The sequence below is a fragment of the Staurois parvus genome, unplaced genomic scaffold (assembly GCF_062004578.1).
Source record: "Staurois parvus isolate SC_StPar_1 unplaced genomic scaffold, SC_StPar_1.0 ptg000020l, whole genome shotgun sequence".
Taxonomy (NCBI): domain Eukaryota; kingdom Metazoa; phylum Chordata; class Amphibia; order Anura; family Ranidae; genus Staurois; species Staurois parvus.
In genome coordinates, this window is record NW_028317816.1 from 2800453 (window position 1) to 2816857 (window position 16405).

The following is a 16405-nucleotide window of genomic DNA, read 5'->3' on the forward strand; positions in this document are numbered from 1 at the left end:
GCTATTTCAGAAAGAGGAGGGAGCTGCTGAGCAAGAAGGGTTCAGGCAGCAAAGCACTGTGGGAACTGTAGTCCTGAGGAGAGACTCTACTGCAGCCAGTCCGGACCATCAGCCCACCATTCTGCAGTGTTGGATGCCCACTCCTCATCCATCATTGGTTGCTAGGACGGCTGGCGTCTAGGCAGCCAATGACGTCACATGTGTACCTTGCCCCTTACAACATGCTTCTCCTCCCAGCTCCTGCCCCCTGCCTGCTCCGCTACAGGGACAGATCAGTCAGGTACAATGGGCACAGTGATGGGCTCTACTGGTCTGTATGGAGACACTGATCAGAGCAACTAGTCTAAGGCAGCATTCTGATAGGGACACCTGATGTATGAGGGCACACTAATAGGGACACTTGCTGTATGGAGGCACTCTGATGGGGACAACTAATCTAAGGGGGGCACTCTGATGGTGACACCTGATATATGGGGGCACACTGATAGTGACAACTAATCTAAGGGGGCACTCTGATCACGACACTTGATGTAAGGGGGGTACTCTGCCTTAAATTAGGTATCCTCATCAGAGTACACTCTTTCATCAGGTGTCCCCATCAGAGTGCTCCTTTACATTAGCTGTCCCCATCAGAGAATTGCTTTAAATTAGGTGTCCCTATCAATGCTCTGATGGGGACCCCTAATATAAAGGGGCACTCTGATGGGGACAACTAATCTAAAAGGGTACCCTGACTGTGATGCATCATATGTCCCCATCAGAGTACACTCTTAGTTTATTTGTTCCCATCAGAGTGCTCCCTGACATATGGGGGCACTCTGATGGGGACAACTAATCTAAGGGGGCCCCCTGATTGTGACACCTGATATATGGGGGCAAGTAATCTAAGGTGGCACTCTGATGGGAACATCTGATGTTAGGTGGCACTCTAATGGGGACACCTGATGTAAGGGGGAGCTCTGATGGGGGCAACTGATGTAAGGGAGTACTCTGATGGGGACATTTAATCTAAAGGGAAACTCTGAGGGGGTCACTTCATGTAAGGGAGCACTCTAATGGGGACAACTAATCTAAGGGGGTACTCTGATGGAGACATCTGAAGTAAGGGGGCACTCTGATGAGGAAACCTGATGTAAGGGGGCACTCTGATGAGGAAACCTGATGTAAGGGGGCACTCTGATGAGGAAACCTGATGTAAGGGGGCACTCTGATGGGGACATCTAATTAAAGGCTGCTCTCTGATGGAGACGCTTGATGTAAGGTGGTACTCTGATGGCAAGACCTGATGTAAGGCAGCACTCTAAAGGGGTCACCTGATTTAAGGGGATACTCTGATGGGGACACCTGATGTAAGGGGACACTCTGATGGGGACACCTAATTAAAGGCTGCTCTTTGATGGGGTTGCTTAATGTAAGGGAGCACTCTGATAAGGGCAAGCAATCTAAGGTGACACTCTGATGGGAACATGATGCAAAGGGAAGCTCTGATGGGGGCAACTGATGTAAGTTGCTTCTATTTTCTTTTACTTAAAGATGGATATGATTGGACTGCTTGTATATTTTATTAGAGAGTTTTTAAATTTGTCTTACATGTTGTTTTGTTGTTTCTGTTAAAGGTAGTTGTTTGTATTCCATGAATGTACAAACAAATGAAACTGTTGACATATAAATATTGTTCACATGCTATGGAAATTGAATATTTCAAATTTTTTGTTAGACATACAATGACTACATCCTATCTGAGTCAAAGCATAAACATAAACTTCGGACCTCAGCTGGAAAAAAATTTTAGCGACCGGACCTCTTTGAATTTTAATTCATTACCCCGCTCTATTGTGTAATCAAGAGTTTTTGAACTATATTCTCCAGGGAGAGATTGCTAGGATGAGAGGAAAGAGCTTCATTTTCTTGGCTGTACAGGACACATCTTTCTCTTGCCATTGGGGAGACCGGAAAGTGCACATTGCTGTCCAATGTGCACCATTACTGCAGCATACTGGTGGCCTGAATGGGGTCCAGAGTGCTGAATTTTTGGGGGTTCGTGGTGAACTGCAATATCACTGGGAATGGTGAGCTGCTGCTGTGGGGATTTATTATCTGCTACTAGAGAGACCGAGCTCTTTAGGAACTGACCATACAGCCATCTAGTAGCCCCAATGCTAGCTGGATGAAGAGTTAGGACTAAAGACTGCCCTTCACAGTTGCTACACAAAGACCTTTGCCAATTGCTTAGTTTAAGGGGTACCTCTCAGGGGACTCTGAATCACAGGGGCGGACTGACCATTTGGAAACTCGGGCATGGCCCAAGGGCCTGGGGTCAGTAGGGGGCCCCATGAGATGCCCCTGGTACCTTTTTCATAGGCTTTTTTGAGTTTGGGCAAGGACACAGGGGCCCCATGATCCCCTATTGCCCGGGGGCCCCATGAGTTGTCAGTCCACCCCTGCTGCATCATACCCTAGCCAGTTATATTATTCTTACCCACACTGCTGTTAATGTTTATGCACACTGTTTATTTATGACTTTACTGATTTATGAGTTAATTCCAGACTAGTGTTGCAAACTCTATTCTAAGCTATTTTGGCCAAGTGATTACATTGTCTTGCAGACTGTGTCTGTAGCTAACTATTGTATGCTCATTTATGCTCAATTATTACTCTAATCTGTACCAACACATTCATTTGCCACTAAACAGTTTCATGTCTATTTCTTGGCACTAATTTACAGCCAAGTTAAAGGTATATATGCTTGTGTTCTTGCTTAAAGTGACTTTTATTCAACCAGGTGTGTCAGAAGGGCGGAGGTTATTCTTGTAGTCGAGGCACAGAACAGAGAACCCAAACTACTGAGTGGCTGCTTCAGGGGTAGTGCTACAATAGGATCAGTGGATGTTTTTTCTCAGGAATATGGAATTTGGTTACTTAGTTGGGATCCTCTGCATAGTGACATTAAGAGATTGCACCTACTAAAGGCTTGGTTATTTGCTTGGAACCCTCTGTGTAAAGATATTGAGAGATTATACCTAAAACAGACTAGAATGTACAGTTTCATATTTTCTTTTATTTCTTTATTAAAGCAGGACCATAAAGATATACTAGTTTTCTATGAGAACTGTTGTAAATTAGTTCAGTCTGCAGAGTTACTATGAGGAGATTTATGTTTTTCTATTTTGCTTAGAAATCACTTTTTTGAAACCAAACTCTACTTGCCATGCTATTTACGAAAAGTTACTGGACCTCTGCACAACTACACCATGCTCATATAACTTTTTTCATATCCTTGCCAAACATTTCAATACAACTTTCAACCATTTAATACAACTGTATTATATAAGTTTATATTACCTGATCGGCTGCTGTGGTAGCATGGATTACTAGAACAGAGTCTCCTCTCTTAAAGTTGAGTTCATCCTCATTTGCTGCTTCAAAATCATGTAGTGCTTCAACCTGCATGTGAGTACATTAAATGGTAAGAAATTCTCAAAAAATTGACAAGCTCATGTTTCGTATTTGTTATTGTCCCCCTTTCCTTGCTGGATCCTCTATAGGAATAAAGGCTAAATAGAGCAGAGCAAAGTGACATTGCTGTAAATAATTTAGGAATGAATGATAATTTTTCCCAAGGGGCCTTAAATGTTATGTCAGCTTGTGAGACTCCACTGAAACCTAAACATTTTGGGGGAAGAACCTGATGTCCAAATTGGTCATTCAATTGAAGTTAATATGTCTTGGGCAAAATTGTAATGCCACAGAATACAGAAAAGCATGTCTTGATTTGTCTTTGGTGTTATGAATTTTTTTTGAATCATGATTAGTTACTGTACTTTGCAGAAAAAACAACTTTCAAAAAGAGATCCTAGAATCCATAACATATGCCTAATTAAAAATACTCAACATAGCATTACAATACCTTATATGCGAAGTTAGTTGGAAAATCTTGGGATGTGCTGCTCCCCGATGAAGGAGGCTGATCAGTTCCATCCATGCTCTGAGCTTGCACAGCAGATGTATCAGGGATGGCATCAATTTCATCTTTATCTTCTACAGCATTTTTTACATGGGTATTCTCCACAGCTTCATCTTCACCTTCATCTTCATGGTTAGATGCTGGTTCTATTACAACTGATGGTATGCAGGTAATTTCCTGGTGTCGGTCACAAAACAAAAACAAATATAATATACTATTATTACCATAAAGCCACTCTTTTATTTTAGGTGCTAGAAAGATAAATAAAAATATTATAAGAAGAAGAATATAGAGCACCTGCTTAAACTATACCTCCACAGCGTTAGACAAGTACAGTATGTTAACAAAAAATGACAAATTAACAATGTGTTTGCTATTAAAATACCAATGGGCACTCATTAGCCTAATAGCAGATAGCCTACTATACAGAGGCGTCCCTAGGGTTGGTGTCACCCGGTGCGGTAACACTTGGTGACACCCCCTCCGACGATCCCCTCAGAATGGATCGGATCTGCGGATTGAACACAATGGATCGGACTCCGATCCATTAATCTCAATCCGCAGATCCAATCCATCCTGCAGGGATTGTCAGCTTTCTTTACAACTTACCTTTTCTTGGAGCGGGTCCGGTGTCACCCCGTATAGGTTGCATGCCGACGATCCCCGCATGATGCGGGGATCGCCGGCATGCAATCTATACGATGTGACACCGGACCCGCTCTAAGAAAAGGTAAATTGTAAAGAAAGCTGACGGTTCCCGCAGGATGGATCGGATCCATCCTGCGGGGATCGTTGGCTTGCTTTACAACTTACCTTTTCGTCGAGCGGGTCCGGTGTCACCCCGTGCGGTCGGCGTCACCCGGTGTAGGCTGAACTCCCCGCACCTGCCTCGGGACGCCACTGCTACTATACACTCTACTATACAGTTTTGTTTTATTATTATTCAGTTTTGGTTTACATCAGCTTTAATATTTCAGTATAACTTGTTCTACTCTTTTCAGTTACACAGACAATAGGCACTGCAATTTGCCAGTGCAGTTCCTTTATACATTGCACATATCCTCATTGATAATTACTGCTAATGATTAATTGTTCTTTATCGCAAAATAGAAATATTTTACATGGATTCTGTAGTTAATGGTACATGGTTGTTAAATGTTCTAAACTATTGTGCATTATCATTCATACAGATGTTCAACTTGTACATTAAATGTTCAACTTTTCCTCCAAACCATTTTGTTTTTGTTATTGAACATTTCTTCACAAAAATGTACTGAAACACAAAAATGTATAATTCAGTAAATAAAATGGATATAGTTTTACAAAAGTGCCATACCGGAGTAGCTTCAACATCTTTAGCATCTTTAGCACCATCCAGTTCTGCTTCTGTTGTTTCTTCTTCTGTATTCTGTACAGGTTCATCAGTTACTTCTTCACATTCGGGTTCCATCTAAAAAAGGGTAATTTATGTATTTAGTATATAACTACAATCTTCTGGGTTATTTTCCAAATATTTCTACCCACCTATCTTAAGGTTTTTAAATGTGCTTTAAATATAAAGTGCCATAGGACTTGGGTCAATGGATGTAAAGTAGAATGCACAGAAGAACTTATAACATTTTTCTAACTTTTTGATCTGCATACTTTTTCTGGGTCAATGACTCAAAGCACTAATTCTAAAGGGCAAACATAAGAAGCTAGTTAAATAGCATTTTCGAAAGTAGGTCAGGAATGACAGCCCCCTATTTCGGTCGTAATAAAGTTTATTCCTTCAAGTTAACAGTTTAAAGTTTATTTAAATCTTGTGTTTAGAAAAAAGTACCATCAACCTCAACATGTGTTATGAGACAGTTCCTAGACACAGAAGGATCCTGCATTGTCAAGAAAAGGTAAATAGAGAATGCAGCTTAGGCTTACTGCAGAGCTCCCAGACAGCAATAGCTACATATATGGCGACACAGCTTTTACTCAACTGCTCTTTAAACCCTAACATGTTTTTTCATTAGTTACATTATACTGAGACTTCTTACCTAATCAAATTGCATATTCTTATTATTAAGACAAGCACATGCTATTTCCCCAGCTTAATTAACCAAATTAAATTAAATATCAGTGCATATGTTTCTATATACACTGATCATCTTGCCTTATTGCAGGTATATTTGGCCTCATATCTGTAAATGTATCAGCTTTTCCACCAGAACAACTCCAAATGAAACTTTTAATTTTTTTACTATGGCAAAGCACCCGATTTGATTCCTCCCTTATATCCTTAGCATATACATACCCTCTCCTCAATCCTTTGCCATTCCATTCAATGCCAAGAGCTGTAGAAAATATCCAGTACTTCTTGGTGCGGAGGTGTGACCTCACCTCATGTGACACTGCTCGGGCAGTCAGTGCTGGATCACTGAGAGTCCTTATCCCAATGTAAGACTGGTGACCTACAGCTCACATGGGATCTTCCTTTGCTCACACAAGCTAAAAGGAGTACAGGGGAGTGAGAGGATGGGGAGTATATGCGTGGGCAAAACACAGGTTGACTTTAAAATCATCTCTTTGAGAACAGAGGCCTTCCTTTTCCACCACAGTGCCTTAGTAGAACTACAAATACCCTTTTTATGTACATCACCTTGTCCTGGGGAAACAAACTAATCTGTTGTGCCCTAAAATGACATTGCTATACAATGAGAACCTTTGAGAACTCACAAGGATATCACTATGTTACAAATAAAGTTAATTTGCAACACAAAAGAATATAGCAGCCATTACATTTCCTTTACTGGACCATTTACTGAATTATGCAAATCAAGATTCTGGACTCATAGCTATAGAGTCTAATTCCTAAAAAAGGAATACATTAGTAAATTTCCTGGATTTCTACTGTGCTAATAGTTATCTCTACCTTTAAACTAAAAAAGATGCACAGATATATGGAATTAAAAATATAAAATTATAAAAATAGATATTGTATTTAACTCAAAATAGTGAACAAAAAACAACAACAAAGCATTTAAACTGAATATGAGAAAATATAAATTCATCTGGATTCTCAATAAACAGGGCAGTCACCTACCTTGCTGCCCTCTGTCTCAGCTTCTTCAGCTGTCTTGGTTTCTTCAGGTTCAATATTTTCCTTTACAGGCAGGATACAGTGTAATAACCATGTCAGATAATACCATTTTATAGGATGTTAGACTTGTATGAAAATGATTATGAGATGAAGGATGGATTTATTGATGATATATTAAAAATGTGTGTTTCAAACCTAATTTAACTTTTAGCATGATGAAATGTGATGGAATGGAGTACGAGTTGATGGAGCAAATGAGCTGATGTTTCTTCAAACTCACCACTGTCTTCTCTGCTTGCTCATTTTGCTCCTCAACTTTAGCGCTTTCATCAAGAACATCAGGGGCAGGTTGTGTGTCCTCAGCACTGGTTTCACTGGGGACAGCTACATCAGGCTCCACCTTGATTTGCCACAATGCAAAATATTTACTAACTAAATTAGATTCTATTAATATTGTATTTGTAAACAATTCTTGAATCTGCTTGGTGATTCCAACATAAAATAACTCAAGCTGCTTTTCAAAGGTTTTCTACAATTGTCAGGTGACTTAACCTACTGTAAATACTTTTAACATCAGGGTCTGTTATATCTTACTGTGTAAGCAAGCTCATGAGCAATAGTGTTAAAATAAAAGCAAGTAAAGGAGTATTAGGACCAGTGTAACTAAAGTACACATGTTAACCATACTTCACAACATTTTACATTTTATCCAAAGCACAGTGGACCACTTTTCACATTTCTGTTGAAACAATCCAATATGTGAACATGAACTCAGCAAAATAGAGAAATGTGCTGTAAAGACCAATACAGTTGAAAGGGTTAATTAAAGTTTATAGAGTAAAATGTTTATTATCTTTTGCATATGGGGATATGGGGGCTAAAACAACTGTCACTTTTTTTTTCAATTGTGTCTCATTCCAGAGGTTTCCAATCTCTTCCTGTCCTGTAGATACACCAGGAAATGAGAAGCAACTAAAAGGTAAATCCGCTCTTAGTTGCTACCTGAACAAATGTCCACATTGGAAGATGTCACCTCTATTCCTGTTTCACCTAAAATTTATATTTTTCCTCATTTTCATTCGGTGCCAATAATCATCAGGACAAAGGGTCAACCTCCATGTCAATGACATAGACAGAAACAGAAACCTGACACATGTTCCAACCCTTCCATAATTCATCTAAAACTTTTAAAAAGTTTCCTTTAGATGAATTTTAATTATCTTGGCTTTTATATTGTTGCATAAAGTAATTCATTAAATCATACTGTATGTCTATGTTCTTTTATTTTTTTTATATATATCATTTAGGTTTCAGTACCATTAGCAGAGTTCTTGCCTGTTTATTTCCATATATGTTTCCCCTTGTAATTGGGACATCTAAGTTTCCCATTTTTGCTTTCCCCCAATCCAGGTCTCAAGTAACGAAGTATGTAGTTTTATCAATAGAAAACTTATACCCTTACCTTTCCTGATGTTTGTGTTTTTGTGGCCAATAAACAAATTCAGACATGTTATTATTCAAGGTAGTAGGACTAAAGCCTTACCTGAACTTCTCAGTACAGTCCAGGAGGAGCATACATATATACAAATTAACAATATGCTTATCCCCAGTTTTTTGTGTTTTTTTGGACTAAAACTTAAATGGGTGATTCTGTACCTACAATGATCTAGGGAATGCCTTGTGCAGAGTTTAGTTTTATAATATGTATATATATGCCCACGAGATTGCCAATAACTTCCAAAATAAGATCGACGCAATCCGTAAGGACATTGCCAATGCTCAACCTACCTTCCCACCTAGCCTCCCTCCCACCATAACCCCACCAACTCTCCCCTCCTCTGACCTCGCAACCGCCCTACCTCCCACCACACCTAACATCCCGCACACAATAACCTCCCCAACACTCCGCTCCTTCAGCCTTGCTACCACTGAGGAGGTCACTAAGGTCTTCTCAGAAGCCCGCCTCACCACTTGCCCCCTTGACCCTGTTCCCACACAGCTCCTCCGATCACCCTCCTCTTCCATCCTACGCTCCCTCACCCACATCTTCAATCTCTCTCTCTCTACTGGTGCATTCCCCTCCCCCCTAAAGCACGCGCACATCACCCCCATACTCAAAAAACCCTCCCTGGACCCCACCGACTTGAACAACCTTAGACCCATCTCCCTGCTACCATTTACTTCCAAGCTCCTTGAGCGCTTAGTCTACAATCGCCTATGCGCCCACCTCACTGACAACAACCTCCTCGATCTACTACAGTCTGGCTTCCATCCCCTACACTCCACTGAAACCTCCCTACTCAAAATCACTAATGACCTGCTAACCGCCAAAGCTAATGGCCACTACTCAGTCCTCTTACTCCTCGACCTTTCCGCGGCCTTCGACACAGTCGACCACCCCCTCCTCCTTAACAAACTATACTCCCTCGGCATCAGAGACTCTGCTCTCTCCTGGCTCTCCTCCTATCTATCCCAACGCTCCTTCAGCGTTACCTATAACGCTACCACCTCCCCCTCTCTCCCCCTCTCTGTTGGGGTTCCCCAAGGCTCGGTCCTCGGGCCCCTTCTCTTCTCCATCTACACCTCCTCCCTAGGCAAACTGATACATTCCCACGGCTTCAACTATCACCTCTACGCCGATGACACGCAAATTTACCTCTCCACCCCTCGCCTCACCCCTTCAGTCTCCGACCGTATCACCCACCTACTGAACGACATATCAGACTGGATGTCGCTCCATTTTCTCAAATTGAACCTTTCCAAAACCGAGCTCCTGATTTTCCCCCCAGCTCGTGCCCTCCTCCCCCCCACCCTCTCCATCATGACCAACAACGCCACCATCAGTCCCACCCCACAAGCCAAAGTCCTAGGTGTCACTCTAGACTCAAACCTGTCCTTCCAACCCCATGTCCAATCGTTGGCAAACTCATGCAGGCTCCACCTCCGCAACATCTCCAAAATACGTTTGTTCCTAACCCCAGACACTACTAAACTACTCGTTCACTCACCTATTATCTCACGTCTGGACTACTGCAACTCCCTTCTCACCGGCCTACCTAGTCGCAGACTATCCCCGCTTCAGTCTATCTTGAACTCAGCGGCTAGACTCATCCACCTTACCAACCGCTCCGCATCTGCCACCCCACTCTGTCATTCCCTCCACTGGCTCCCGATTTCTCAACGCATTAAATTCAAACTACTAACACAGACATACAAAACCATTCATAACGCTGCCCCAAACTACCTCACCGACCTGATACCCAAATACCACCCAACCCGTACTCTTCGCTCCTCACAAGACCTCCTACTTTCTAGCTCCCTGGTCTCTACCTCCCACGCCCGACTACAGGACTTCTCCAGGACTTCCCACATCCTCTGGAACTCACTACCCCAATCCATCAGACTGTCACCTACCCTCCTCACTTTTAGGCGCACCCTGAAAACCCATCTCTTCAGGGAAGCCTACCCCGCCCTCACCTAACAGCCGATCTCCTCCTACCACTCCATCCCCCACAGCCACTTCCTCCTGTACCACTATCCCCTCCCTCCTAGATTGTAAGCTCAAAAGAGCAGGGCCCTTGACCCCCTCCTGTATTGTATTGTTACTGTATTGTATCATGTACTGTCCCCCACTATAATGTACAGCGCTGAGCAAACCTTTTAGCGCTATATAAATACTGTATAATAATAATAATAATATATAAAATCAGTGTCAGCATTGATTGCACCTACTGCCTGTTTTATATTATATGTACTTTTTTTCATGGATGTCACCCAGCTCACTATCCCTGCAGGCAAGTATGGTGGCCCATCTCTACACTATATATACATATAAAAACCCAGAGAAATTTGAAAAGATTGAATACATTTTGCATGTTATTGATATAAGCACCATACGTTTTTTTTCACAATAACAAAAGGCTTACCGTCACTTCACCAGTTGGTTCTGTCTGTATTTCGAAGACAGATGTGGAAGCATCAGGCTAAAAATATAAATACATATTGAGAAATATGTGAGTAATAAAAAACCTAGGTGGTTCAATGTAATAAAAAAGTAATATATCTTATAATAGCAGTATATTAAAGAGGCTTAAGTGGCAGAAGTTATAAAAAAAAAATCTGTATGCAGTTGATGCTGTCTTTTTCTCATATTTGTTCCCCTAGGGTTGATGAGATTTGGAAAGAACAATAAAAACCATGATCTATAATGAGAATTCATGTCTGTTCACATCAGAATGAGTGGTATCTATTATCCTTACAATAAAATCATCTTTATCATAATAAATTATTAAACTACCTTTGTTTGTAGGTTTGGATTTATGAATTTGTGGAATTCCACACAAAAATAAAATGGAACATATGTGGTTGAAAACAGCAGTATTTTTGCTGGTGTTAAACATAATATACAAATAAAAGTATTCTATTATCATACACTTAAATGTATGCCTTGTATATATAAGCTGTATGACACAATAGGCTCAGCTAATAAGCGGTTATGTGCCATAATGACAATCAATTTCAACAGTGACAACCAATGAGAATGGATTTTATGCAGCCACTGATCTCTTCATAAGCCTTAAAAATCCTTTTAACTTACAGTAGGGGTTGCACTCTTCCCTTTTTAATTCTTAACCAGCATAACATCATGTCTTACAGTACAACTGATCACAAAGAACAAATATCACATTATTTATTTATCACTTTCTTTGTACCTGTTACATTATTTCACCCTGTTGCTAAGTAACACGAGATTTAATATTTAGTGCAACGACTAATGCTTCAGTAGGTGTTTTATACTTTTCTTTTACAGTTTAAAAAATACATGCAAACAACACGAAAAAAATAACAGCATTTAAAAAATGGAGTTGTGCTTTAAAGCATATCAAACAGTATATTTGTGTGGGGGTATATTTATAACTATATCTAGAGGTATATTTATAAATCATAAAGGGGATGTTCACCAAACATTGAGCCCCGGTTCCATTACAGTTTGCACGTGAATCGCTAAGGAAACACACTGAATTCATGAGCAATTCACATGTGATTCAGTGCGATTTGAGCCCATTCATTTTGGGCTTTTTTTGAGCCACACTGCAACCAGATTGTGTGGTTGTTTTAAACCATGCAATCCGGAACAGGCAAATGCACTGCGTTTGGGGGTGTCATTAACTTTGTATTGCAGATCGCTAAACACAGTGCGATTGCAATGCGGGAAATGCGAAGGGATCGCTATTTCCACAATCACATATATGTGAACCTAGGTTTAATGGTGATGAAACAATCACTGTAAAGGACCACATTAACTGTGAGTTTGAGATACTTCTACACCAGAAGCAGGTAGGAATCTGAAATTTGCAAAAACTCAAATTAAAACAATTTTAGGATCCTTTTTTGTAGTTTAATTACTTAATTGTTTATATGATACTGGAGTGTACCTTGTATCCTTGTTGATGCATTATTCTTTTAATGTATGGTATTCTGAACAGTGACTGAAAAATAGTTTACATATTCTGGAAATGGGTTTTACCTGTGTCAGTCCATTAAAAGCACCACTGGATGCCTGCAAGAAACAGAAAAGTACAACATTAACATTTAAAATTGTCACTGATGATGAAGTATCATGACGAAGTACAAGGAGAGAGGATGTGATTTATGTATGGTCACAAGCAGATTCTATATCTAAAGGTTCTAAAGAGGAATGCATTGGGAATTACGAATGTTAAAGTCTGCATGAAGACTCAACGAAGAACTGCAGGTGATCACATAATCTATATAGCTTCAAATTTTCTTTTTAATATAAAAGGTAACTTCTTTCTAAAAATGGACATCTATCCTAACTGAAAAGAAATTTCTTTCTCTTCTATTACCATTCGGAGAAGTCCACTGCTTTTTGTTTTTCATTTGTTAGATCTAGAAGTTACAGGTAAAACTGACTAATTTGTTAAAACATATGATATTTATAGCTAAAGCTGAAATTATGGAATTGTTTTAGAGACATAACAAAAATAAAAAGAAAGCCGTTTAAGTTTAAAAGAAAAAAGAAGGAATTACAGAAAATATTTATAAGCAACTTAATGTCCCTATGGGTACTGATGTTAGATTTGATATGACTCATTGCTAAAAGGAACAGGAGGGGGGGGGGGGGGCAGGATGACAACAGCTAAGGCTTTTCATGGTTCTGTTTACAGTTACAACCTTTACTACTCCTGTTCCATTGTCATTGGAATAATGCTTTGGGAACAATCACTATATGGCATACTGTATATCTACAGAGACTTAGGCCCCATGTACGCATTTCCTTTTCAATAATTTAAGAGTATTTACTGAATGTAGTGTTTTGTCAATAACTCAAACATATATACTGTATGTGATAAATTTGTATGCATTGAATACTGAAACAAAATTCTCAGATGTGCGTAATCTATGGTTTTTAGTAATAGGCCAGGAAAATCAAAACTAATTTGTCATTGTGACTACACATCACTTTGTACCTTTATGAAATAAGTCCACTTGTGTTATGTTTACTCAAAATCTATTTTTATTCTAAAGGGAAGAACTGCAATTAGCTACAAAGGTGGGTAATCGTAAAAAGGGTATAAAGCATAGGGTCCAGTACCATGAAGGATGTTTATCTCTAGTAATCTACACACTGGGGAAAGCAGAGATACCTCTTCTTTATCATGGTCTAGATCCTGGAAGAGAAATCCATATCTTCGGTTAGCAATTTCATCTTCTGATAAATCTGAGTTGTTGGCCTCATTTTCCCTGGGACTAGAAGGACGCTCAATGCTAACATTTCTGGAGTTTATTATGCAAAACATGGTTTGGGGACTAGAATTTGTTTCATGATAATTGCAGCAAGGCTCGTTCAAGGACATACTTTTTGTCTTGTTTTCATTTTCAGCCAATGTCTGTTCACTTTTATCAAAATTATTAGTGGCTTGTGAAAACCAGACCTCATTCATATATGCCGAATTTAGATCTGGGATCGAAAATTCATGTGTTTGGCAGTCTCTTAGATAAGACTCACCCCATGAATCTGTAGTACAGCTTGGATCCCAATTTTCTGGCCATATCTTGTCACTGTCTATGTCAAGACAACCCTTAAATCCAGTGTCTGATAAAATTACATCTCCTTTAGCTACTGCATCTCCTTCCTGATCTATTAGATGGTTATTTGTGTTATCACAAAAAAGGTCACTTTTGTGTATATTTATTTTGTCACCTGATTCTTGAATCATGGTGTTGAAGACTTCAGTGGGTTCTGCCCTAGTTTGTTCAATATATACTTCTTTTTTTACAATGGAGTCATTTAAGCTTTCTGTTTCACTAATATACTCTTCAACAAAACTTTCAGCATCCGCCAAATATTCTGTTTTATTTGTTTCTGTTTGGTATGTTTGGTGCTCATCAACCAATGTATCTATTTGACTGTCACATCCCAATAAACCTACATCAATTGCATCTTCTGTACTGGTGTCTGGTGATGTAAATCTCTTTTGCTCCTCATCATCTTGGACATCTGCATCCATGTTCTCAATGTCGTTAATGGTTTCTCCATGAGATATAAAATAATGTAGATGTTCAGCCTCCTCTGTTTCGACTGCATTAGAAATATCTTCTAAATCCACATCAGAAATATTCATGTCTTCTGTCAAGTCATTTTCACTCACATCAAGATGTGTTTTTGTCATATTTTCATTTTCAGTGTCCCTGTCTTCTTGTTTGTACTGGGTATCTTCAAATACACTATCATCACTCATCAATACCATGTCACTATTTGACATTTCTTTTATAGATTTTTCCTCTTCCACTTCCTCCACATTCTCTTCACTTATCTCTGATGAGAGGACATCTTGTTGACAAACAAGGTCTGTCTGCCCATCCCAGGAAACATCTGCATTTTCATTTTCATCCTGCCTGTCTATATTACTCTCAAGGCCTAGTCTATCAAGATCTATATCATTTTCTGGTGTATGTAATTCTTCTCCAGACCCACAAACTTGGGTCTCTGTTAAGCTCAAATTACATAATGACAGACTTTTTGAGGAGTCAGGCTTTATGCAGACAAAAAAGGAGAATGAGAAAAAAATGAGAACATTATGGCAATAATGAAAAAGTATAGAAATGCATAATTAAATAACATAAAGTAACAGAATTTGGATGTATGGGAAAAACAGGGTAACATAGATAATATATTTTATATCCACGCATGTTGTGCGACATACTTACTGGCTGGACTAGTTCATTGTTTGTCTGCAGATACAGAAAGCAGCAACATTAAAACTTCATTGCTACATACATATATTGTGTTTAATATTACATTCACATATTGTAATGGGGTATGTTCAATGTTTCTGCCTGTGTTATCTATATGTATGTATAATGTTTAGGGCTACAAAATACACATAAATATAAACAATGTGTGTAATTTGTTTTTTACTGCTTAAAATCATATGCTATATAAACAGAATACATTGAAAACACCCTGTATCAAATGTTTATTTGAAACATATATGTTATAAACTATGAAAAAGTAAATAAACCATCAATTTATAAACTTTAAATGACCAAAACAAATCTCTGTAAGTTATTTTTTTCAGTTCTGTTATGTTACTGTTGTGTTACGGTATGGTATGTCCACATTTGTCTACTATCAACGCAGCTTAGAAACATCTTGAAAGGTTTCAAACACAATGGGGTTGATTTACTAAAGGAAAAAAAAGACTGTACTTTGCAAGTGCAAGGGATTTTCCTCCATGGTTTAGTAAATGAGGGATAGCTCTGCTGACTGCCATCATCCAGTCACGTGCAAGACAAAACGTTGTTTGTTTTTGTATACTTGCATGTCATTGGGTATTCTTTGCAAAGTGAAGCTTCACCTCATTTACTAAGCTCTGGAGCAAAGTTCCTTGCAGAGTGCAACTGCACTTACAAAGCAAACAGTCTATTTGCCTTTAGTAAATCAACCCCATTGTAAATTTAACTATGAGATTTTGGACATGTCCAAAAAAATATTTTGTTAGAAATTCACTTAGTCTATACAATGTAAAAATATAATGTAAGGGTAATAAGAATTTTCAAATGTGATCAATAATTCTTAATCCTTGTGAATAAATAAGAGGTTTTGATCATTTCATAACTCTACAAAATCTCTGTAAAGACCCAAATGTTTGAACTCCTTAAAGTACCCAAATCCTGAAACACAAAATACTATATATTATAACATTCCTTAGATGTGGTGGCTGCATTTGTTTTACTCTTCTTTTGCTTTATATTCAACCTGTTAATCCTGCCAATAATATACAGTGAGCATTGTAGTATATAGTAATAAAATATAGTTTATTACAAATTATATACACATTCAT

General features: G+C 39.0%; 2 protein-coding genes across 2 annotated transcripts in view; both read right to left on the reverse strand.

The window, feature by feature from the left end:
- Nucleotides 1-16405, reverse strand: part of LOC149472275 (amphiphysin-like) — a 266577-nt gene that overhangs the window by 7000 nt on the left and 243172 nt on the right. Inside the window, exons 14-21 of the mRNA XM_089687084.1 lie at nucleotides 15270-15293; nucleotides 12565-12597; nucleotides 10964-11020; nucleotides 7318-7437; nucleotides 7041-7100; nucleotides 5301-5414; nucleotides 3908-4141; nucleotides 3343-3444 (exon numbers count right to left, since the gene is read on the reverse strand). Coding sequence (XP_089543210.1) covers nucleotides 3343-3444; nucleotides 3908-4141; nucleotides 5301-5414; nucleotides 7041-7100; nucleotides 7318-7437; nucleotides 10964-11020; nucleotides 12565-12597; nucleotides 15270-15293 — 744 coding nt within the window. The remainder of the gene's footprint in view (nucleotides 1-3342; nucleotides 3445-3907; nucleotides 4142-5300; nucleotides 5415-7040; nucleotides 7101-7317; nucleotides 7438-10963; nucleotides 11021-12564; nucleotides 12598-15269; nucleotides 15294-16405) is intronic.
- LOC149472276 (uncharacterized) lies at nucleotides 12978-14945 on the reverse strand. The gene has a single exon (XM_089687095.1). The coding sequence runs from the start codon at nucleotides 14822-14824 to the stop codon at nucleotides 13604-13606; it is 1221 nt and encodes a 406-aa protein (XP_089543221.1). The 5' UTR covers nucleotides 14825-14945; the 3' UTR covers nucleotides 12978-13603.

What these genes read in the sequence shown, in the direction of transcription:
- LOC149472276 (XM_089687095.1), bottom strand. Translation starts at nt 14,824, where the DNA reads ATGTCAAATAGTGACATGGTATTGATGAGTGATGATAGTGTATTTGAA.